The sequence below is a fragment of the Astatotilapia calliptera genome, chromosome 7, assembly GCF_900246225.1.
Source record: "Astatotilapia calliptera chromosome 7, fAstCal1.2, whole genome shotgun sequence".
Lineage (NCBI taxonomy): Eukaryota > Metazoa > Chordata > Actinopteri > Cichliformes > Cichlidae > Astatotilapia > Astatotilapia calliptera.
The window spans coordinates 31,913,740-31,939,602 of NC_039308.1; the positions used below are offsets into that span (position 1 = coordinate 31,913,740).

The following is a 25,863-nucleotide window of genomic DNA, read 5'->3' on the forward strand; positions in this document are numbered from 1 at the left end:
ATACTGATTCTGAGTAAGTTAACCATTTCAGATAACTTTTCAACTTACTCAATTTTAAATTTATTAAGTCCAAATTTAAAGAACTTGAACTTTAAATTTCTAGTAGCTTAACTGAGGAGAGTAAGCTTATTTGTCTACTTCAATTCGACTGGGAGGTGACTTCCTAAATTAATAATATTGTCAATGAAGATCAAGAAACTAAAATTCAGTCAGAGCTGAAAGTAAAATATTAACCCATTTGGTTTTGTCCAAAGATTAAACTCACAATGACCAGAAAAAAAAACAAAAAAAAAAAAACGAGGAAAACTCAGAACTGTAGTGCAAAACATTGAAGACGATCTTTATTGTTCACAGTTAAACACAAGCCACTGCTTTACGAACTTCCTTTTTTGCCATTTTGTCCCAGATTCTCCAGCTCCGGTGAGAGTCCTGATTTCTTCCTTCAGTTTGTGCTGATTGTACCTTCTGTCTTGGTTTCTTCTGTCTTTGTTTGCTGTAGATACTATGGTTGGCATTTAAAGTGGATTGTTGAACATGCTTTAGATAGCGAGGCAGAAGGAAAAAACAGCAGGAGTTCCCGGTGGACAACAGGATTTAGATGGACTTCCACAGCCAGAGTTTACTTCTAATACTTCCAAAAGGGGAACAGGTTACTCCATGTTTATCAGACCTGCAGAAAGGAAAACCCATCGGACAGAATATGTCTGTTTTCAAGCGTAGTGAACAAGTTGAGAAACAACACTTATGTTTAGAGATGACTGAGGTCAGCCAGAATGCAAATATATTGCTTGGCACTTTCAAAATAATCGTATTGAACTGAATGTTGTGATAAAACCTGGGTCGTGCAACCCTGTCAGGTCTGATTCAATTTTAGTTCATGTACCCCAAAATTAAAAAAAAAAAAAAAAAAAAAGGGGGGGGGGGGGGGGGGGCAGGGGGTGTAGAAAATGTAGCATTTATAAAAATTCATAAAAATGTTACCAGTTTCCAAATCTCATTCACTCACTTTCCTTTTTTGTGGAAATAATCATTTTTGTGTGTCCGCAGCACCTACACTTAAACATTTGGATGCAAAACCAATTTTCCTTTTAACAAAAACGTAAAGGTTTGTCGGAAATGTTCTGCTTAAACACAGGAACAATAAAGTGTGGGTTCAAAATGTCACTAGAACAAACCAAAAACTCAAGCGAACTTATATTCGAACTTTGATTAGAAGTGATAACTGATGAAAAATAAACAGTGTTTTCTTTTTTTTAGAATTGCTACCATTTAAATAGGAAAAAAAGAAAATGTTTCAAACAAAAACAAGAAGAAAAAAAAAAGTGAGTAAGCTGTCAGTTTACCCAAAATTCAGGTTTTCTGACTTGTGCCTTCAGTTACAGTCAAAGAGACAGTTTCTGCCTTCTCAGCTTATGCAATAGTGATGAGTGGAATTTTGCTCACAGCTTTTAGACATGATCTCTAAATATTTCAACAACAAACCGTCTGTTACTGTGGATAGCCACACCACCACAATAGAAAGTAGCTCCAATTTAGGTGAACTGACTTTCTAAAAAGTAAATAGTCAAGGTGTCCTGTGTAGGGAGCTTCATGATTCTTTATCACTGTTATCAGCTTCCTGTCAGTGAAGCTTTCAGCACCTTTGTTTTGTCAAGCGTAGCGTGCTCACTGGTAACATGCTGACATTGCTTGTATCACATTATCAAAATTCTTCAGGGAAATAAAGCATTATGAAAAAAACACAAACAAAAAAAACCCCCAAAATCAATCATAAGTAGAAGAACTTGGGGTGAAAATCCTGTTGTCCACCCAGAGTGACACTTAGGGAATGGGACAAATAACACTGAATTGCTGACATGTTCCTCTTGTCGATTTTGTAGCTCTTCTCCGTCATTAAATTTCAGTCTCCCTTCATACCGGCTCAGTCCTATGTCCCTAACTGTGCTCATGATGGGTCTCGTTATAGTCCATGATCTTAAGCTGCTGCTGCCGGGGGCGACTTGACCCTACCTGTACCCTCCCACCACCAGGCCCCGCCCCTGTCTTTCTGCAGAGACTTTCCTGCCTGGAAGCCCTCTGCTGCTTCGGCTCAGAGGCGGGCTCCTTGGTGGGCACAGTGAGAGGAGTAACAGGGGGAGGGGGAGGGGGAGGGATGGGCGAAGGTGCGGGGCTGACTGGGGCAATATAACTTGGGCTTATCGACTCCACGCACAGCTCAGTCTTCAGGCCGTGGGCGAGGCCAGCGAGGCGAGGAGGTGGCTGGTCCTCATCACACTGGCTCTCACTCTTGTTGCGGAACAGCTCACGTGCCCTCATGCCCAGGAAGCTCTTGGCACTGGGGTAGGAGCCCACGGTGAGTGGTGTGTCTGAGGCGGCCAGGGGAGTGAGCAGGCTGGCGTGGGGGCAGGACAGGGAGGGCTCCACCAGCAGGGGTGGGGCAAGTTCCTGACTGCCGTTGATGGAGTTTGCTGTTGACTTGGAAGAGTTGCTCGCCTTTGGTTGCCCTGGCGATAAAGTGCTGCCATTGCCATGAGGGGAGTCATGTGGTGGTCTGCTGTCTGTGTCCTCGTTGTTGTGAATGTTACTTGGTCCATCTGGCACGATGCCACTGTGGTGGGGAGAAAAAACATTATTTCAGAGTGGACCAAATAGCTGAAGTTCTTTTTTTTTTTTTTAAATGAAAAGAAACAGTGAAACATACATTTTCCATTTTTTCCCTCCTCCAGGTTATTTATGAATAAATTAGACAACTGACATTTTTTTCCCCTTACAACTAAAGATTTGCAATGTTAAAAAGCCTATGAACCATCTATGATCCGCACAATAATAGAAGTTATCTATGAAATACTATGCTATCCATCCATTTGTGTCTGAACCAAAGTGTCAGACTCTAGTTTTCAGCTCTGCCGTTTTAGCACTAAAAAGAATATTATATAATTTGTAATGTACTAATAATACGATTTCACCAAACTGAGTGTTGGTGGATTTGCACACACTCTTACAGGTGCTTTATTATATGCCTTTAAAAAAAAAAAAAAAAAAAAGCGCTGTCACACACTCACACGCTGATGGATGCATTAGAGGCAACTCAGGGCTCAGTGTATTACTCAAGGATACTTTGACATGCAGGTTGGAGGAAGCAAGGACTGAAACACTGACTTTACTTTTGCATGGCAAAAAGTAACATCACAACTCCACTCTGACCTGGAGTCACAAGGCATGTGTGGGTCATCTCTGCCCTCTGGTGGTGAGCAGGAGGTGGTGCTGGCTGGAGCCTCCATCTCTACTCTGCTGTAGAGCTGCAGGAGTTCAGTCTGCAGCAGCTGAGTGATTCTCCTCTGAGCCTGATACCTGCTGTCTGAGGCCTGCAGCTCAGCCCTTCAAAGAAAAGAGAGAAGACACTGGTTCAATGTAGGAAAAGACAAACATGGAGAGAGAACATGAGACCAAATTGTGGGGGGAGCCAAATGTTTTGTTTGTAGGAAAAATGATCTTGCCTACTTGCACAACTAGTTTATGATCCGTAATAAAGTAGCGATCCATCTTCTCACACAAAGATTACGACAAACGCTAATTTTCAAATTACACAATGCTGCTTTAAGTTATACAGAAAAGAGTTACATTAAATTCTCTTTTTGTTTGAATCCTGGTGCTCACTTTGCTTGACATTTTACGTCCTCGAGGAACTTCTTTTGCTCTGCAATAAGGTGTTCCTTCTTGGAGAGAAGCGTCTCCAGCTCGGCGACTCTCTGCTGCGCTGCCTCGAGTTTCTGACCCTGAACCAGCAGACTCTGCCGTAGAGTCTCCACCTCCTTTCCGTAAGACACCTGCAGCATCTGGGCCTCCTGGGTGGTGGGTCACAACACAAGAAAAATGCATGAAAATGGGAACAAAATACAGATTAACATTTTCTGCGAGCCTTACTACAAAGCTGTCATATTCTACAAGGTAAGTTATCTGCAAATTAGCAGTAAGTGGTACATAAGCACAGTCATGTCTTTGTTTCAAAGCATTATGATTAGCTGACTGCCTGTGACTTCATTCACCAGAGTTCATATTGCCATGAAGTTGAAAATGCTTCACTGGGAGAGTTTTGTTTCACACCCAACAAACCCAATTAGTGTCCATTTTCACTTCAGTACGTCATCTCTGCTGTTCCCTGCAAACACACACATACCTTTGTGTTACTGGCGTCTGCGTGCTGTAATTCCTGCATGGACAGCTTATGTGCCTCCCCGAGGAGCAGCAGCTGCTTGTTCAGGAAGCTCATTTGCTGCTGGGTGCTCTCGCTGTTGCTCAGCTGAAGGACAAATGAGACAAACAATGATGATGGAGGGCAAATTAGCAATTATGCTACAAATACCCTGTTTGAAAGAATTTGAGAAAAGCAGTCCTTAATGATCTGACTCTGATAAACGTCCAATGAGTTGCGGCAAAAAGTCATGTGATATTTCAGTACACAGAGAAATCCAAAAGATTTCAACTTTGTTTAAATGTGTCACACTTTACAGCCATTCTGTGAAATCGTCCTAAGAAATTACTTCCCAGGTCGTGATATTAAACCATATGGCCATGGTCTTGAAGAATATCTTGACTGCCTAATAAGTGAGAAATTTAAGGAATAATTCAGAATATGGTGAGGCATCTTTTGCCTCTGCCAACTTGTACTTAACCTAAATATCGTGAACAAGGACCTTATATATGACCCTATGGATGCTGTCTGATCTGAAATGAATAGACGCCTCCCTGCTCATCAGGATTTCGGTTCAGTCTGGGTCAGAGGAGGGAAACAGACTTCAGACCAATCCCAGGAGCCAGAAAAAACACTCAGACCCCCTGTGTCGCTGACCCAAAAATAAAGAGGGTGAGATAATATCTCCAAGGCAACGAGCCCTGGGACAATCTGCATGTTTTTTTGGAGCTCCCCAAGTCTGACCCAGCTGTCTGCAAGCCTGCTCATGGTACTGCACAGTTTTTCCATTTACAGGAGAAGCAAGCACATAGAAAAATAGAGTAAAAACACAACCTGACTGTGTTAGGAAGTTAGTGATGTCTCACCAGTGGTCATATAGGTCTGTTGGCAAAGACACGTTAATGTCCCTGAAGTTGAGAACTTGCTCTGACAGAGAATGATTAGATATGATATAAGGATATCAGAGCTTGACTTAAAAAAAAAAAACCAGGTCAGGCACACATACCACTGGATTGGAACTTCCTATAGCAAAAGGTATAGGAAGTCTTAATATGAAAGGCAATCAAAGACTGTGGGGGGTGCACCTGCAGCAGCTTTAAGTGCAGCTGCTACTTTTAGATTCCTCACCACAGGCTTGAAGCTGGCTTAGAAAGTTAACCACTTCTCTCTCTAACTGACTCAACTTTCATTTCAACCCGTGGTGACTTCTACCGCTCAGATACCAGACAGCAATTTTTGAGTCAAGGAATCAGTTTTCAATCTGGTAAGGAGCACAATGTCTTCGACCTTCTCATGTTGGTGCACTGAGAATTTGTCTCCCAAGGTTAACCTGTGAGTCCTGCTGCCTAAAGACAAGCATCCAGTTTTTAACTACCTGAACCTTTGTACAGATGCACAACCCTGAACTAAAACCAAATTTAAATTTTGCAAGTCTTACAGAAGGAGTTACAGTGTGCTGTAATCACACCACGTACAGCATAGAGACACCTTCCTTTTTTCTATAACAAGTGGCAAAGCCACCAATCATCCACCAGGTGGAGGTTATCGCACTAGTAATGTAGCTACAAAGGTAGAATGTCAAACTATCAAAACACCAACAAAAGCCGAAGTTCTGACTGTGGTTTGAAATGATCTCACACTCTGTACTTCTTTACCTTGATAGTCATCTGATTCAGGAGGTGACCAGTGTGACAAACTTTGTTGTTGGCCCTTTGAAGCTCAGCTTCCAGTTCATCCATCTTCTTCTGATACTCCTGCAGCTTGCTCTGAACATGCAGGACAGATTTAGATGAATACCAAACTCTAATGTATACCGTATAGAAATGTTAGCACATCATAATATAAGAGTGAACGTGCATGTGTACCTGGAGCTCCTGGTTCTTGGTGTAGTAGTCGTCTCGACCCTGCTGCAGCTGTCTGATCTGACTGTGCAGCCTGGTCACCACCGTCTCCCGGTCCTCCCACAGCTGCCTGTATCGCTGCTGCTCCACTTGCAAGCTCTCCCTTAGAGATAGGATGTCCACACTCTGCAGGTTCAGCTGGTCCTTCTACACGCACATGCGCGCGCACACACACACACGCACACACACACGCGCACACACACACACACACACACACGATAAGCACAGAATTTTCTAAACCAGAAACTCAGATTGAACTGTTTCTGGTTTAGAAACAGTTCTTTTTGAATGATTTACAAAAATACTGGCACACGTCTCAATACAACCTCCTAGTAGACACACCAATGGTAACATATGTCGCCTGGTTCTCAAGTTAATGCATTCAGAAGAAACTTTACTCTGACCCTAACATCAAGGTCACGGAGCTTCGAACTCCAAGATTGCTATTAGATGCACTTGTGGTATCAATTTGAAGTTCCTACATTGCCTCGTTTTCAAGTTACCAAATTCACAAACTCTGGTGTCCATGCTGCCCTGCTGCTTGCCTGGTGGAGTGGGCAGAGGGGTAAAAAGTTATTCTTTTGGTTGATTGCGACATGGATGTAATCAAACACATTTGATTACTGGAGGCAAAACAGCCTTTGTGACTTCTTTGTAACTGTTATTTGTTGGAAACTAATCTGTGTGCAAACAAAACTTCGGTTACAGTTTCATTGGTATGTATGCAGATGACCCTCAGCTGATTAGACAGCTGGTATTATGAAATGCCCGAATGCCTCAGTGATTATTGAATGTCTCTGAAGAATTTAGATGAGCTTTGTCCCTTTTTTTATCGTTCCAAATGAAAATAAGCTATTGAATCAGTGCACATCTAGTGTATAAGATAGCTACATCACCTTTTGTACATTTTCAACACTGTTTGAAAGTGTTCAATCTGTGATAATGAGCACTTGCAAACTTGCCATGGCGTTGTTCTGCTCCTCTAGTGCGGTGGCATTGATGATGCGTCGGAGGAGGCGTCGGTTGCGGACGGCGTGTTGCTCCCTCTTGTAGCGCTCGTACAACAGCTGGTTGTGCAGCAGGAGCAGCTGGCTGCGCAGCGTGTGAAGCTCATCCAGCGGAGCTGAGCCTGAGGAAGCCCAGGTAATAATAATGTAATTAACACACACACACACACACACACACACGACTAATTAGTGGAGTTAATTATTATTAGAGTGTGAAACACAAGATGAGCACAGGTAATGGTTTAGGTATAAAATTATATTCTATAATCTATTGCTTTTCCTAACTTTGCTAATCACTCACACGCAGTGGTATAAAGAGCACTTAAAATAGCAAACACCTTTTACAAATGAGTTCAGGTGTGCAGTTTAGTAAGAAAATGTGAATTTTTTTTCTTATTTTCAAATCAAGATTGGCATTTGTTTACATCATGATAACAGAACAAACATTTGATCACTAAAGGCTGAAGTTCAACAATTAAACAAGCAAAAGTAACTAGTACTATGGTCTGGTTGGCAGTTTGACGAATAACCTGATGTCATTACCAGTTATTTACATCATAAATATTATATACATTATGAATATTTAAAATTATGTCAAATAATAATAAAAATCTAGGAAATGCCCAGTCTAACTTTGAATACACGGCTTTGCTTATCAAAAAATGATAGACTAATTTAGTGAGTATGTGCTGGAAAGTTTGATCCAGGATCTTTACAGTCATCCAAGGGCTCCATGCCCATCAGCCACAAGTGAAGAGTGAAGTTTTGTTTTAGATGTAATTTGAAAGACGTGACTCCTATCAGTCAGCCAAGGGAGATTATCAGATTCCAGAGTTGTAATTATAGGTTGGCAGAGTTTTATTTGTTTTTCCTTTTTATGAACTGCAGCTGGAGAAAATTTGATTTGTGCGCTTAAGCATAAACAAAGGCAGAGAAGACATCTTACATCTCATTTCAAAATACTGCAAATGTCTTAAGACCTCGCGGCCAAACTTAGTCATGCATATTATTTATATACTGCTCCATCTGCAGTGTTGATAATGGCTTCTTTCATCTGTGTACAATGGTGTTCTGAGTGTTGTGAAGGATTTACCTCCAAAGTGTGTCCAGTCAGCTGACTTACTTGGCAAAGGTAATCTGTTAAAGAAGATTTTTTTTTTTTTTGGGGGGGGGGAACAAAAACAAAACAGGTCAGTAACATGAGCAGTTTTTGTCGTATTGTACTCTTAATCTGCCCTTTTTGCATTCTAAAAAACAAAACAAAGCCATGTAGTCACCGGTAAAAGCAAATGTTAGCACAGGTTAATGGCCTTTGCACACCGGATGCAAATAAAGCGATCTGACCAATCAGACCACTGTATTGGACAGCAAGTGTGCTTTAGCTCAAAAAGTGCACTTGTGCTAAATATACAATAATACAGAAATGACTCATTTTTTGTGATGAAAGTCAGTGTCAGAGGAAGCATCTGGATGCACCTCCTATCTTTCTAGCAGAACATTCAGTATTTTTGCAAACCAGATCACGCCAGACTCTAAGAGCCTACTCTGTGGGCTCAGTCTTGGGACTTATGTTCTGCTGAAGTGACAAGACACAACAGCTGGCTTGGCTTTGTCCAACAGTATCAAAATCTACCTAGCAGAGTCTAGAATTCACTAAATGTCAAGATATATCAAGACTGTTTATAAGAGCTATAATTATGCTCCTACAATTTTCCCATACGTTGTCCATATTTCCTCCCCTTACAGGTGACCACATCGCAGTAAAAATGGCATGCTTGTAACTTGTCTTATTTCTCTCTCTGCCTTGATTTTGACATGTGTGTGTGCCAACTTCATTCTCTCCACCTGCCTGTATTAACACAGATAAAATCTAAATATGGCAGTAGCAAGCAACTAAAATTGAATGCAGTCTAAATGATCTGTGCTTAGTCCTGGCTTTGCTGACACCGCTTGTGCTGTTGTATTATTGGCACTGTGGACAAGCCAGCTGTGTGTGTGTGTGAGTGTGTGAGAGAGAGAAAGAAAAGAAGGGGGAGGTGGATTTCAAACAATGTCATGCTTGTTCAAACCGGGTGTTTTCCTTTGGAACTGCGGTAATAGACTGGAAACAACCCAGAAACACTCTGAACATTGAAAAGCACATCAAAACAGACTCATGAGGTTCTTCAGTGTGATCAAGATGAGTGGCTGACTCACAACAAAGAAGTTAAAGAATGAATACCTAAACCACCGCAACATACATGTGTTACTTCAGTATTTTCATACTGAAAGTTGATATTTAATAACTTAAATTTTCTTTGAAACTGTATCCATCTAGCAGAGTTTGTATCACACTCACTAAAGCTAATCAGGAAAGGCACAGAGCTTTTCTGTGCAACTAAAACTACAACTGAAAATACAGTTTCGGTGCATCTAACCTCATGGCATGTGTTTCATGCCATTCAACAATGTTGAAAAAAAGGTTTCTGCATGCTTTTCAAAAGTTAATTTAAGATGTTTGACAGCAGAACACAGTAATAACTTGAGCAATGCACACTGATTATCTATTAAAACTAAATGTCTTCACACATTCTGATTTAGGAATCATCAACTTGAAAATGACACAAATGTTGTGGATTATGCAAAGGAGCCACAAACCCTCTTCTAAATACTTAATAATGTTGTGGGTGTTTCATTACGCCCAACATAACCAGCTTGCGGTCCACGTGGCACTGATGATGAGGTAACAGTGGAAATGAAAGACTCCACTGGCACCCTTTTTTTCTAAACAATTTGAACCTTATATTGGACTCAACTGGATAAAAAAAAATTTTTAAGTTTAATTTTTTTCCAAAACATTTAGAAATCACCTAACAATTGGAACCTCGTGTCCTTGCTACTTGCATTTCCCATCTGTCACCTTCTAATTGTCATTTCACCTCTTCTAAACAGCCTGTAATAGAAAACAATGCCGACTACATGTAGTAATGCATGTCTGATATGGTCAAAGTATTAGGACATTTAAAATTTATGATCTCTCACAAGTACTTAAGACTTTTAAAATATTTTATGGCTTAAAAATCAATTTAAATACTGGAAAGAGCTGAGCGGATCCTGTAGGAGTTGGAGATAAGAAATACTCAAATACAGGGACTTGACTTTTTACTCAAGGGGCTAATCTGATAGATTACTGGCTGCTGCTTTTGTAATAGCATTGTGAGGAAACTAAATGCAGTTGCTGCCATTACACATGACATTTTTAGAAGAAATATTTTTGGCAAATCAAACCATTTCTGGTCTGACTATAGCACATCAGAGGCTGGGTCATGACCAATTCTAGTCTTTTCATGCACAACAGAACATTTTAAACTATTAAAATACACTGTTGCTAATGTTTCCAAATAAGCTACAATCTATAGAATCTGTAGTGTTCGCAGAAGCTGTAGCAGCTGAGTCTACACAGGATGTGTGCAGGCACAGGATGGAGTGCAGGTCACCTGTGTTTTAGACCACAATCACTGTAGATATGAGTGTTAAAATGATGTAGACTTAAAAGTCTCTCACCTCTTGAGAACTTTGTCGTGGGCGTCACTTCCCTGCTGAACAAGGCGATCCAGCACCTCCAGTGGTGAAGCAGACACTACCCCTTCCTCCTCTCCATCCTCCAACCCCTCTTCCCGCTGCAAAAGTCTCTCCATGGTGACCTTGTGCGCCACCTCTGACGTCTTCTGGTGCACAAAGAGTGAAGCTGCCCTCGGCAAGGCCAGATCAAAAAATGACTCATAGGGAACCGGGGCTGGCGTCTTGCTGCACGGACTCGGGGAGAACATCCCAAACTTAGTCACTTCATCATCCGGGACAGAGGGGCTTTGGTGCAGGTGGTGCTCAATAGGAGTAAAACATGTGTGAAAGGAGCATGACTGCTCCAGGCCAACAGCTGAATTCCTTCCTTCTCCTGCTCCCGCTCCTCTTTCACTGCCAACAGTGCTGCTACACACGGTGTTCTCCGCTTTATCTGGTGTTGATACAGCATGATGGGTGTCCCGGACGGTGCCTCCAGGCTGGGTGCTGGAGCGGGTCTTGTCTCGTGTCTGACAGCCAGTCAGCGTTTCAGTGGTGTGATAGAAAGGGGAGTCAAAGCCCCTGACACCCGACAGCTCCAGCTTTTCTTCAGTGAGCTTCCATAGCTCCTCTGTGATGGCAGCTGCAGTAGATGGAGACAATGACATTCAGAATATACATGCAGGTTTAAATATTTCTGCAATCACAAAACTAGCGCCCAATTTTTTTTTTGTATTTTTTTTTTTATTATTTAAGAAGGAATGGATGTTTACATCTAAGCACCTAGCTTTAGAAACAGAGCTTGTGCCATTTGGCAGATGCTTCTGTTAAAAGTGGTGTTCGCAGCACTGCAGGTGCATTTATTTTTATTATAAGTGGCTCAAGTGGGATTTAAACCAGTAACTATGCAGAGAAAGCTCAACATACAGGGAAATAAACAGATGTGTTGGCATCCTGGATGTTTAGTTCATGAGCTGAGAATTGTCCAACTTAACTGGGGGAATCTGTTTATCAGAATGTTGATTTAATTAAAAACAGACCATCCTACTGACTCATTGTTCTTATATATGTGTTATCCAATTTTATTAAGGTGTCTGTTCTGAAAAATCAAATTACTTTGCTTTAAAGAATGCAACTAGTTTAAGGGAAAATCTATTGGGCTAGGAAGTACAGTTTCCTTAACTTTCCTTTCATTTCTTTTTGAGAGGCAGCGTAGGCCATCTCTAGTCGTATGACAACTGGGATAGGCTCTTGTCAAACATGGTTGTGGTAGTGTGATAGCCTGGGGCTGCTTTGCTGCTTCAGGACTTAGACACTGTAATTAATGGAACCATGAATTCTGCTCTCTACCAGAATATCCTGAACGAGAACGTTGGACATCAGTTCGCACCCTGAAGCTCAAGCTGGGGTGTGAAGCTGGATGATGATCCAAAACACACCAGAAAGCCTACCTCTGAATGGCTTTTACAAAAAAAGGCAGCAAAACAAGGGTTTTGGAGAGGCCTAGTCAAAATCTGGACTTGAATCTGATTAAGGTCATGCCAAAGCATCTCAAACAGGCCTTAAGAGAAAGGTGGGCCTCTCCAGTGATGTAAAACTTACTACAAATGCTCGACTGCAATTCTTACTGCCAGGGTGGCAAAACCACTTATTACGTTAAACAATTTAAAAACTGAATTTTACATTTACTTTTTTTTTCTTTTTGTCTAATATAAAAATGTAATGAGTTGAAACACTTAAGGGTGACAAATATGAAGAAGAAAAAAAAACAAACAAACCAAGAACTCTGCAGGTGTAATATTAAAGAGAAAAGGAGCAGACTGCTACATTAAGAGCCTCTCAGGATTATCAATATGGCTTTGATGGCTCCAGTGATTGCCAGTAGCAACCACTAAACAGAAAAGCCATATGACATTGAGAATTTTCAAATGTAGGTCTTGTGCCAGAATCACCAGTTCATACAGCTCTTTTGATGAATATGTGCCTGTGAATGCTGCTCAGATCCAATGTTTGAATAAAAAATGGCTAGCATGAATTTATTCAACATCTTGCTAGCATTTTGTGTGCATTTATAATTCAATAAGAGGAATGAGAGCAGCAGGTAGTCTGCCTTTAACACCATGTGAATAACTTGGGGAAACTATAGACTTCTTTTTTGTTAACCTCAAAATAAATATTTTTTTAATAGTACAGCAACATTTTCTTGGGTTGACTTTAGTCCTTGTGGCTTGAATTTGCTGACAATGTACATAAATGTGTTTCTGCAAGAAAGAAACTCACCCTCTTCCTTCTCTTTTTCTTTCTCTGTTCTCAGCTGCAGCTCCAACTCCTGTTTCTTCATGAAAACTGAAAGCTCTGTCAGAGTCATGGAGATGTTCTCTGCAGCCCCTGCATCTGATGACGAAAAACATGCCACATGTTTGCATATGGTATCAAAAAATGAAAGGAAAAAAAAAGAAGAAATACTTTTACCCTAAACTTGAGAAATTAACTATTAAACCTCTATAAATAGTAAAGCAGAAATCAAACACATTTTAGGTCATTTCAAGTAGAAGTGTGCACTTCACTCAGATTACAAATGTTTATGCTGTTGTAAAATATCCAGCATTTTAAAATTAGGCAGAACGGAGTCTTGCCCAGGAGGGGTGGACCATCAGATCAAATTACAGTTGTGAGTTAACTGCTTCATCTGGAGCTCCATCTGAAATGTATTTCAGTCAGACTGGTTTTCTATTGGATCATTCTGGATCTAATCCAAAAAGTGATGGCCTGTGAAGACTACTGTAAAATGAATGATAATAAACCGTATCAATGACAGACATCACGTCTAACCTTTGCTTGTGGCCACTTCTGAACTCTTCTCAGGCTCTTTTACTGGGTCTTGTCTCACCAGTGTGGGCTTTGTGCCTTCCCCATGTCTCCGATCCTGAAAAGTCACACACAGTTAACAGTCTCATTAGAGACAGTTTCAGGACACATCGATGGTTTGTTCCAGCTCTTCTTTCCCAGTGTAATTCTAAAATACATTTTAAATAAAGTTATAATTTTTCCCTCATTAAACATAATTACTCAAATCATATTGCCTCCTGCTGTTTTCATGTAAGGCACATTGAACTGTTCAACATATTAGTCATATTTTTTTCAGATTCTTAAGTGATTAAAAAAAAAAAGAAAACATCATAGTGTAATGAATAATCACAATCTGCCCACTGCCAATGACCTTTTGTAATTCTATCATGCAAAGTGTTTGGCAGGATTTCTAAAATCTGCATCTTATGGACATTTTCAGGATAGCATTGAGAGAGCATACTTTTCTTGGTGGACTGGACTGTACTGTGTTGGCTGGTAAGGAGATTACAGGAAAGTCATCTGATAAGGTGGGAGGCGGAGAAGACGTGGCTGGGGTGCTGGAGGCAGGCGTTCCTTTTCCTCCTGCTCGGATCAAAAACAATCAGCAGTCACCAGAAAAGACACGACAGGACGTCACGTCAGAAAACGGTACGGTACGTACAGCATGATGTAGCCTGTACCTGATGTGCAGTGGAAGCGGGTGGGAAGATGTGAGGCACTGTGGGAGAGCTCCAAGTTGGGCGACATGCCCCTTGAGGAAGGGGGTGTAGTCATGCCACACAATGAGGAGGGGCTCCACAGAGGGTCTTTCCCACCACAGGAGGAATTTAATTCACAGGAGTTCTGCAAAGAAGAGAGTCATTATTACTGTAATATAATAAAATTTGGGAAACAAACTGGTCTATAGATGATATACTGTTGTAGCTTAGTAAACAAAATTATTAGATCATTCTCTGTCATATATGGTGATTTGGTGCCCTCTTGTTATAAACTATAAAGTGGGGACTAAAACTTCCTGATGCATTTCGTCGCCCACACAGAGAGGGACACAGACCACCTGTGTATCACAATCAGCTTTATGAAAGATTGGCAGTGCTACATTAACTGGGGGCAATTTAAAATTGCACTTCTGGAGGAAACTTGACTATCCTCATTTTGCAGGACCATTCGCATGCCCATTTGCCTGGATACCTGAGTTGAGCTTCTCAAAAATTACAGGATATTTATTATTCTAGAATTTAAAATACATCTCAATTGGCTGGGGTTTCTTATTCTGTTAATGCATTGTAAGAATTAATTTACTGTCAGATGGTAGCTTGAATGAACTAGAAAACATTGAATAGTGGCTGAATAGTGGAACAGGTGGATGTGGGTGAAGCAAGCCAAGTAAAAAATGGCGGCTCTCACGTGTTTTCCAGATTATCCATCCGTCACAGTCGTGGGAGAGAAAAATTCTCAGACAGACCCCAGGGGGCAGAAAAACACCCAGACCCCTCCTTCATGCAGCTGGTCCGATAATAAAAAGGGAGACAGCATCTCCAAGGCAACAAACCCTTTCCAGCCCTTACGGAGTGGTGGCAGGATAAGCATAGGGGCATGAACCTGACTCTGCCCGCCAGCTGATTTTAGGGACTCAAAAACACTTTTTCTTTGCGTTTTTCAAAAACATGGAGGACAGCTATTGTTCTTTTTGAACTCATTCATAGGGCTTTCTGGACAAACAATTGCCTAACTCTGTCTGACAGGTGCTATATGGGGTGTAAACATGACCCTGTGTACAACAGCCAGCATCAAGCAGAAGCTTAACAACAACGTGCTCTGGCACTACCCTCTGATCATCAGTTACTGACAAACCCTGTGTCCTAAAGCAACAATTATGACAGATTTTGATCGAATTATGGATGATCTTACCTGCCGTCTGGAGGTCTGTGGGCTGCGGTACGAGGATTGTGTCCCTGAGAAGGGGGGCAAGGACAGGGGTGGGGGTAGAGGCTGTCGTGGAGTTGAAAATGGGGTTGAAGAAGTGCTTCCTGTTGTCAAGAAGACAAATGGTATGAACAAGCCACTAATGGATCCAGCCAGCAACTTTCAGTCTGCTCTTAGGACACCACTGTTCCAGTGCTCTTTAAAAGCTGCTCCAAGTAATGCTTCAAAGTAATACTTCAAATGATAAAATGTTCTAACCTGAGCTATGGTTCTTGATGCAGATGCAAAAATGCAACATGTCTATTATTATTCTTACTCGTATCAGTATTGTTTCATATGCAAAACTGACCATAGCTACTGTGGAGGTCTGGGTAGGGGCTGGAAGTGCAGTCCTGTGGTCGCAGGTGGATTTGGGGGTAAAAGTTCTCAGGCATGGTGGCATAGCCCTCCTCGCAGGAAGCCTCCTTGGGGTCTAGAGACACTTTGGCACATTCAATGACGATATCATGGATTTCATACTTTTTCCACCTACAGAAAAGCAGAGCAATGTTAGTCAAAGTCCTGCTGGAAATACAGAAAAATTAAATAAATAAAATTTGTCTTACCTGGTGGGGTCAAGCTCATGATCCTTGGTTCCCGTCACCAATTCTGGATGAATGCGAACGTGTTCAAGCATCGGCTGAAGGTTGGACACAAATTTAACATCCATCATCACTTTGCTTCCAACTCTAATGAAGAGCAACAGATCACTGCATCTGAAGTAATGCGCTTACCTTAACTACTTCCTCAAAGGTTTCCATGTTCTCCTTCATGCTGTAATGGGAGCGCAGGTAGGACACAAAATTGCAAGGGTACATGCCATAGAGACGGTGGAAGAGGGAATAGACGCTGGCGTGTAGGTGGATTAAGTAAACCTCTGAAACATGGCCTTAAAGTGGGGAAAAAAGGGTTAGAGAGACAAAAACCTAAGCTTGCTCAGCGCCTATAAAAACACCCCTTTACCTCCCACACAACTGGATCAAGACCCTTAAAAATGAACTAGAAAACATTCAAAAAGCCGACAACATATTTTTGAGACATGACAGGAAGTTCCTACCTGGATTTTTCAGGTTCCACGATGCCAAACGGCCAAAGATGTCAAAATACTCCCACAGGTGTTGTTTCCCAGCTTGAGGGATCATGGGCAGCAGAGTGATCAGCACCAGCACTCCAGTGATAAGCACAACTACATCTGTATCTGTCTGCCATGATATCAAGGTGAAAGTATTTAGGTTTAGGGCACACAAAAGACATTACATAGGACAATCAAAAATCTTAGGCTTAGCGTATTAGCATACAATTTGCTGACAAGCTCTAGTAGAGCTAAGGCAGATTTTGTGAGGTTTGGGGATGGGTATGTTGTAGCTATTAAAAATAATACAAGCCAAAGTAAAATACAATAAATATAATACAATTCTTAGCCTATACTCTGTAAGTAATGTTGTGTTTAATGATGTTGTGTCTAATGGTTTTTAATGTAGACATTTAAATACTTGCTAGTAACAGCTCAAAGATGTGTGTATATGAACAAAACCCAGGTAAGTAACTGCTTTGAAAGCAGAAAACTAAACAATCTACTGCTTTGTGTGCTCACTAGAATTAAATCCATTCTAAAAGCTGCTTGGATGAAAAACTTCTGATCCGCATCCATCCACACACGACTCGGTGCCTTTACAAGATTTCTTTGTTCATCGAGTCGTATCTGGGTCGTTACCTTTAGGCATTTGAGCAGTGAGAGTAGCAGAGGGTATCGAGCAATCTTGTGGATCCAGGACGGCTGCTTGCGGACTACATGGCCGAGCAGAGTGAGGGTGGGCAGCCGGCAGGCCTGTTTGGTCATACAGTCATTCATCTTATCTAGAAGGTGCTGTGACAGAAGGACATTAGGGTCAGGGTAGCAAACACAATCAGTACTCAGCACAGGCAGTTAGTCTCCTTTTTAAAGCATGTTGAAACTAATCTGTGACAATATAAGCTGCAACTTTATACAGGACCATAATGACCAATCAATACATAGAGTTTAATGTTTCTAGAAGCAGTGCTTTTTGTTTTGTTGGTTTTCTTTTTTTTTTTCCACCCACGTCACAGGTAAGCTACAACAAACAAACTCCACCTCACCTTATCATGTGGCTCTCTGACAGATGACAGGATATGCACAGCCTGGGCGGAGTTGGTTTCTAAATAGTAGTCCACCAGCGTGTTTAGCAGCATGGACCCACGTTCTTCAAGGAAAACAGGGAGGAGATTTTGAATAAATATGCAGTGAGGTAAGTTAAACCAGGTGATAAAGCAAGCATTATTAAAAGAATGAGATGCAATCGGCACAGAATGGCCAAGGTTATCAAAGTTCAGTGGTTTCCCCACACACAGATTTTACTTTTATGGGCTATTGATACCCAAGTACATTTTGTGATGTATTATTTTATCTGTCTGAAAAGATGATGCAATTGCTCAAGTAGCAGTATCACTGCTTACCAGCTAGCTTCCTTTCTCCTACTTCCTTACAGCCAGGTTGACTAGGCTATCTTTTTCATGGTCATATAGCCTTCAGCTGCCTCACAAACTCAACCTCCACGTTCCTGGCCTACAGCTAGCAATGGAAGTCCATATTCTAGTCTAATGGCCAATTTCTGCTTAAGCTGGTAATCTATGTTGCAAATTACACATTGAGTCGACATAGCCTGCTACGACTACAACTGGTGTTGAAGGTTACATCGCAGGGTTAAGAGGGGTTTCCGGTTATGACCTAAGTTAACCAAGGCTGCAGAGCAGAACAAGGACTACCATTGCTAGGTGCAACTTAAGAGAGTGGATCAGAGTTTGTGAACAGAATGAGAAACTCACTGAAGAAGCACAAGTATGCATATAATTTTTAATTATTTATTCTGTTAAGTTGTAGTGACATCACACACACAGGGAGAAAGAAAGCTGTGCCCAGAATAAACTGTGCTGACACATAACAAGCCAAGTGCCTACCAGTGCTGAGCTGCTCATTGATAAGGCCTCTGATCTCTTCTAGCTGGTGGAGGTCAGAGGTCTCCAAGAGTGGGAGGAGGTCCCCCACATTTGGCTGCTCCCTGGCCATGGTGGTGGCAGTGCTGGACGTGGAGGCAGCGTCTCTGTCACGGCGTCCGTCCCCACTTGCCTGGAGGACTCCTGGGACCCACCCACCAATACAGTCTCCAGGCACCTCTACAATGCACCAAGATCAAATCAAAAACATTTCCAAGAATGTGTTTAAGCTCTGATCCAGGATTACTGCTTGCGTGACAATATCAACGGTGTAATGGGAAGCAGGGTTTGCAGTAAAGAGAATTCTCTTAAATGGGGAGAGAGAAAAAAAGTTAACCCTAAATGAGTGGACTTCTCTTTTGTGATACCCACAAGAGCTCTGATTTGACTAACATAATGGCCTTGTCATCGTATCCTATCAGGTGAGGGAGGTGTGAATGACAGACAACGCAGCCATATTTCCATGTAATTTCAAGTTATAAGCAATGAATACAACGTCTCTGCTGTAAAGACACGCAGTGGTCCTTAAGTCTCTCAATCATCCCGCAGATGAGGCCAAATAAGGCCTTTAAGAGGGCCACATAAAGCAAAATCAATTATTTTTCTGTTATTTCTGATCGTTTGCGAAACATAATTGTGTTCGTGTTGAGTTTATGAAGCCAAATTAACATGTTATCAAAAAGTGCAGCACCAGAAGGCATAGAGGAATCCTCTATTAGAGCTAGTCAGTCTAAAATTCCTCTAAGCAGGAAAAACCCTGACTTCACGATGCCTGCTTAGTACCCAATAAACTGGTGAGGATGGTGGAACATTCACCAGCCTTTCCTTCTGAAGTTCTAACTGGATGCTATTGTGTCAATGTTTTCACACAATGGCAGCCAGTTAGAAAGAAGATGGCTTAAAGGGACGGTGTCCCTAAGGGAAAAGAATATAAAACCGTGGTTACAGTTGACGCGGTGCTCAGAGCTTATGCAAACTGTGACGTCAACATAGACCAGTAACCATTTATACTCAAGCCTGAGGCACACTGGACTCCTTACAGTCTTCTCCTAAACAACTAAAGAATCACCACGTCAGTGCTCACAAAAGAAAAAAGAAGAAACAGAGAAATTGTTGAGGTTTTCTACAGAATGCCCATGTGTTCTAACCTGGAAGCTCAGGCCATGCCAGAGTTCACCCCCAGGTTTAACACCACTTTTGAGGAGCCACCATTTTTAAGGGTCAAAGGCAAGAATATACTGCCAGTTCATGAGGATGAAGTAGTGGTAGCACCAAAGCCAGTATAAGATAAATAAGGACCACTCTGGGCTATGCATCATGGGTCCAAGAATAAAAGTATGGAGTCAGTATAAGAGATCCCTATTATATAAAATATCTGAAGAGATTAATAAGGTTGAATTAACAGTGTGATAACATTTTGAAAACTTGCATTTACTATAGTTTCAGAGCAATAATTTGGTAATAGTTTGAAAACGGCAAAAAGTGACACAAACAAACCAAACAGTTGATGATAAGATGTGGCTCAAAGAAATGACAGAGTTCATGTTATTTTTCAATTATATTAAACAAACCGACTGTTTTCCTCTGCAGACATTTTAACTTTGTCACCGCAGAGAATGCAGAGTTTTTACCATTAATCAAACGTCCAAGGAAGTCGTGACAATTTGACAATGGAGCCAATTCATAATGTTACTTAAACCCACGCTTTTTCCTACAGTGACAAGGCAAAAATCTGGAACAAGCCTATACATTTTGCTTTTTGAAGTAAGAAAATTAAATCTTTTCCTCAGGGAAGCACAAGCTCAGCAGGCTATAACCGTTTTTCCATCAAAGTCCTGAACCACACGCAGCTTTATTGACACAAACACACATAAACCACCTCACTTGTCAAACATACTGCGGGACAAATAAAAAAAAAAAATTTAAAAAAAAAGGTCAGAGAACGGACTTGGAGCGGATTAAGCAGTGTCGATGGATCCAACTATGTGACCTGCTGCTAATCTGACCTCAAGAAGACAAGAAAATCCTTTCAAATCCTGCCTGTTTACTATCTGAGCTTTAAGTGAGAAGTTGTTTAATTTATATTGAGTATACACAAGTATGTGCTTTGAAAAAACAAAACAAAAAAAACTTAAATACAACGGGACCTAATGTGTTTACCATTTCAGGGGATAAGTCTGTTTATGTTGTCTGTTTAGGCTAGACGCTGAGTCAGCTGTTCGAAGTAAAGGAGGCCAAGGAATCCTCGCAAATCTCCATCTGAGAAACGGGCATTAATAATACTGATAGACAGGCCATTAGCATCAGGGTGTCTGCACCCAGCAGCTTCTTCCCCAAAAGGAATAATGAATCAGCACCAGAGATCTCATTCAAGCTCTTAAACCACAACCCCTAACAAGTTAGAAAATGATGAGACTCTTGTTTGTTTTTGGTAGCTCACAGGGTGTAAACTATCAGTGCAAAAATATTGAAGCTTTCAACATGGAGTCACATGCTATGAAACCCAAGATAACAGGAGCTTATCCGGAGAAAATAAATGAATCGATATCCAGTGTATTTCCACTGAAGTCATGTGTCACTTCCCCTCTGGATGGAAACGTGACAATATTAGTCGCTCCAGGATGCTCCCATTCAAAACAAATTTAAAAAAAAAAACCCGAAAATGCACGATTAACATTTGCACATGTTCCCGTTTGTTCACTCACAGGACAAGTCACAGCCCAGTTTTCTTCTTTTTTTTCTAAATCAATTAACTGCTGAGTCACGGGGGTTGAGAATTGGGGTGTGGAAATGAAGTCTTGCAGGGACAGGTCAGTGGTGTAAACAAGAGTTAGCCTCAGTGTGATCTCAGGCAGCTTGGGAATGCTCAGGAGCACACAAAGAAGCTTTATGCAGCCCGAGCGCTTCCATGTACACACTGAAAATTACATTTGGCCGAGCGCGAGCTGTTAGCAGTAGCCTTCTATTCTCCTGCGTGAATATTTAAAAGAAGAAGGACATTTGCCTTCTTTATGATGTGGCTATATGGTCCGTTTGAATAAGTTTTTAATCAGACACAGTTTGCAGAAGTTTACTGGACTGAGCAAAGATACAACTAACTTTCTATTCCTGAGCTATATAATGGGTGGAAAATAATGAAAAATGCCCCATCAAGTCTTCCCAGAGCTAAAATTGCTTCTTTTGTTTAACAAACAAACCATCCCACACCATATTAAATCTTACATGAACTTTTAAATCGGTGTACATCTATTCTTATCATTTTCTTACCATCTGGTATTTTTTTTTAAAATATAAATCATCCAAAAAAAAAAACAGCAAAAATGTCTGTCACAATTTACAAGAGTCTGATGTTAAATGAGAAAACAGTATTATGTTTAATACAATGATTAATTACTATAAATGTAATAAATTGTGTTGGACTAATTGATTAAATAATGGTAGATAAAATAGAAAAGCAGCAGGTCACCACATGCAAATATGAAACTGAATGAACTGAAAAGACTCCACATTTAAAGTATTTATATGAAACACGTGTGTGTGTGTGTGTGTGTGTGTATATATATATATATATATATATATATATATATATATATAATTAATTCAGACTTGTTGTGCACACCTACATAAACTGTCTTTAGGTAATGTTGTAAGAATGAGATCTGGATGTTGTACAACGTTATGCTTCCTTCAGAAGCTAAGGCTACACTTACTAATATACTGTGTTGGGGTAGGTGAGGGGTGCTGTCTGGGTAGTGTACATGTGAGGCCGAACACATGACACCCACTTGCTTGCTGCAAATTTACCAGACAATTATCAGCACCACTGGATGTCACACAGACTTTGTAACACTGTCAAATGTCCGCTTAGCTAAGCTGGACATTTCGGGGCAGAGTCTTGAGGAGTTTAGTGCTGCACAACTAATTAAAATTTAATTTCTTTCCTTCACAACAACATCCTGAAAGAAAGAAAACACCTCAAACACTTGAAAACAAACTCTAAACAGTTATGACTGGGTGGCTATCATTTCAAAATTCCCAGAACCAGAAATCCAAACAGGCAGTATGAGGCCATGTCGGTGGCTGGGAGCTTGTGGTAAACTGCATTAATCTGAAAACAGTCAGTATTCCCTGGAAATAGCTCGGACCTTTTCTCACCATGACAGAGGGAAGCCTTGGTGCCTAACTCTTAAGTGCTGGTGCACAGTATTCCCATTTTTTAAAATGAGTTATGTGCAAAAATAATAATAATAACAATAACAATAATAATGATGATAATTTGAATTAAATAAAAATTCTGCATAGATAACCAAACCAGGAAATTCTGCAAACCTGGCTTTAAGTATTACTGACATTAGTCACATCTATTTATTTTTTTCCATCCCATGCATGCTGCTGACCGGAAAAATGAAAAAGGTCAGCTGCATGCATGGGATGTGGTTCATTTTATATTGCCTGGGAAATAATGAGTATATCACACATTAATCTTATCTCCTGGGCACCAATCTGACCAGCTGTCTAAGGACATCTATCATCAGCTCAGCACAGTAGTTGCCATTTTCGTGTTGCTAATTCGTTGAGAGCTTATATTAAAAACAAATACCTACAGAGGACCGGTTCAACTTGGGACGCTGCCATTTCTGGAGAGACACGAAGCTTATGTCTTTACACATTTATGTCAAGACTGTGAGCATGCACAGAAAGAATGCAGGTTAAATCACACATGGTCTAAAATATTTGTGAAAAGCTTTAAATACCCCTGTGAAACCCATTTATTCATGAACATGTTGTTAGGGTGGCTTACAAATGAAAATAAATGACTGAGATGAATAAACATGAATGGATTCTAAAGAAGTGTCACATATAAACATTTATCCCTTCAGGCAATGTGTTAGGTTAGTGTTTATATATAATGCAAAGGCCCAGCTACCAGTGCTGGAATTTTAACAGCTTAGCCAATGTGACAGGCAGAAATGAGAGCTCGAGGGGGTCAAAGTGTGAAACTAGTGACCCATTTCGTCTTTGGAGTGATTGAAAAAGCTGAGGCGTTGACAAGCCAGCAAAAAACAACAGGATATTAATGGCTGGTGTGACAATAGAAAAAAAAACTGCTGAGGTGAATTTGAGTAAACTGCTGGCTGTAAATGAGACGCTGCAGAAAGGAGCAGCAGATCTGTCACAGGGATGAATAGCGAAGCGTGAAAAAGCAAATAAAAATACACAAAGGCCGTAAAGACTGGAAAAATACTGACATGGAAGAGGAGGGCCGTGCAGAGCCAGGACAGGCCGAGATGTGGAGCTGAAAAGCAGCAGAGCTCCCCGCTGTATGTGGACTGACCAGAGGCTGCTGCTTGTCGTAAACAACTCGCAGGGAACAATGGGCAGGGTTGGGTTGACTTTATCCGATTATAAAACTATGCAGACGTCTCCTCTCTGGCAAACTGAGCACTGCTTTTGTAATACATAAACAACAAAAGCCAGATAAAACCAGAACGAAACGCTTAAAGCCTTAACATCTACCCATCACAGGTCTCCCCAAAAACAAGTCAGTCCCACCGCTGAGAGCTAACGTTAGCTGGGAGCTGCGACCCACACTCGGCGGAGAATTCACTCTGTCAGCCGCATTCAACCAGCTGAGAAACAAGCGAAACTAATCGCTTTCACCAAAACGTAACTTGTGCGTTGAAATTCGTAGTGAGAAAAACAGACGAGATGTAAAAAAATCGGACCTGTTTACCTGTTAGAGTAGCTGCACTCCACAGGGCGCCGCCATCTTGAACAGCTCACAGCCCATCCCACCACAGTGTGCCTCCGCTGTCAGCCTGCATGCAAAAATAATCCCAGGCGTTGGAGCACTGCGCGTCATGACCGCAACTTTTACCACTCGAAATCAAATTACATCTAAAAAAAAAAGAAGCTCCAACTCTCTTGCTCGGCATACTTTACCGCTAGAATTAGCATTTACAGACGTTTCTCGGAATGAATAAATAAATAAATATATGATGTATGTAAACATATATATTTATCTATATTTTCAAAGCTAAATAAAGCTTATAATATTTTTCAATCACCCAACTGGTGGAAGAATGAAGCCTGCATGCAGAGAGTGAAATTGTATATATTTTTATTATTATTAAATCAGGTGGCAGTAGTTGGTAGAAATATATGGAAGCTCATTCGTGCCATAAAAAGAAAACCAAAATTGATAAATAATTAAAAACATAAAAAATAAAAGATATAAAAAAAAACAGATAAATAAATAAATAAATACTGGTGAAAATCCACCATGAAATACAATTATTTTTCTTTAACCTGAATAATTAAGTCAAATGTATGAGGCAGGGTTTTTTTGTTTGTTTGTTTGTTTGTTTGTTTTTTTACTTTATACATTTAATTATATGCAAATACACATCAGGGCGGCCCAGTAATTGAACACATGCCTGCACACCACTGGTCAAAGCTACTCCACACGATCTAAAATCAAAATCAAATCAAATCACTTTTATTGTCACATCACATGTGCAGGTACATTGGTACAGCACATGTGAGTGTAATTCTTGTGTGCGAGCTTCACAAGCAACAGAGTTGTGCAAAATACAATAATGTAAACAAGCAAAATACAAGAATGGCTACATCTGAAACTAATAAATATATGTACAATATATAATAGTATATGCATTTCTGGATGTGTATACTAAATGTTTTTCTACGTGTGTGTGTGTGTGTGTGTGTGTGTGTGTGTATACACATATTTTACAAATTAAATAGAGTAAACAATAAATAAAATATATAAAAATATACAGAGTTGAGACATGTGCAAAACAGTGGCATTTATATACAGTATGGAGTGCATAATGTTAAAGTTCCAGTAGTGAAGCTGAGGTGTCTATGACGTGTTCAGCAGTCTGATGGCCTGATGGAAGAAGCTGTCTCTCAGTCTGCTGGTACGGGACCGGATGCTGCAGAACCTCCTTCCTGATGGAAGCAGTCTGAACAGTTTATGGCTGGGGTGACTGGAGTCCTTGATGATCCTCCCCGCTTTCTTCAGGCACCGCTTCCTGTAGATGTCTTGGAGGGAGGGAAGCTCACCTCCAATTATCCGTTCAGAGCACCGCACTACTCGCTGGAGAGCTTTGCAGTTGTAGGCGGTGCTGTTGCCATACCAGGTGGTGATGCATCCAGTGAGGATGCTCTCAATGGCACAGTGATAGAAGGTCCTGAGGATGCGGGGGCTCATGCCGAATCTTTTCAGTCTCCTGAGAAAGAAGAGGTGCTGCTGCGCCTTCTTCACTGTTTTGTTTGTGTGTACTGACCACGTAAGATCCTCAGCCAGATGTACACCAAGGAACCGGAAGCTGCTCACTCTCTCCACAGCAGCGCCGCTGATGGTGATGGGGGT

The 25,863-nt window shown here is 41.0% G+C and overlaps 1 protein-coding gene across 1 annotated transcript; it reads right to left on the bottom strand.

Moving 5' to 3' along the window:
- Positions 1–1,275: 1,275 nt before the first annotated feature.
- tsc1b (TSC complex subunit 1b) lies at positions 1,276–24,291 on the bottom strand. Its single transcript, XM_026174350.1, has 22 exons — positions 24,202–24,291; positions 18,432–18,647; positions 17,574–17,677; positions 17,170–17,322; positions 16,513–16,657; positions 16,190–16,344; positions 16,022–16,095; positions 15,766–15,944; positions 15,402–15,520; positions 14,171–14,333; positions 13,951–14,072; positions 13,473–13,566; positions 12,921–13,034; positions 10,644–11,283; positions 8,194–8,237; positions 7,056–7,222; positions 6,058–6,240; positions 5,848–5,958; positions 4,178–4,300; positions 3,658–3,845; positions 3,205–3,378; positions 1,276–2,608 (listed from the first exon to the last, which is right to left on the bottom strand). Exons 2-22 carry the CDS (start codon positions 18,538–18,540, stop codon positions 1,936–1,938), a joined length of 3,834 nt encoding a protein of 1,277 aa, XP_026030135.1. The 5' UTR covers positions 18,541–18,647; positions 24,202–24,291; the 3' UTR covers positions 1,276–1,935.
- Between the last annotated feature and the right edge of the window lie 1,572 nt (positions 24,292–25,863).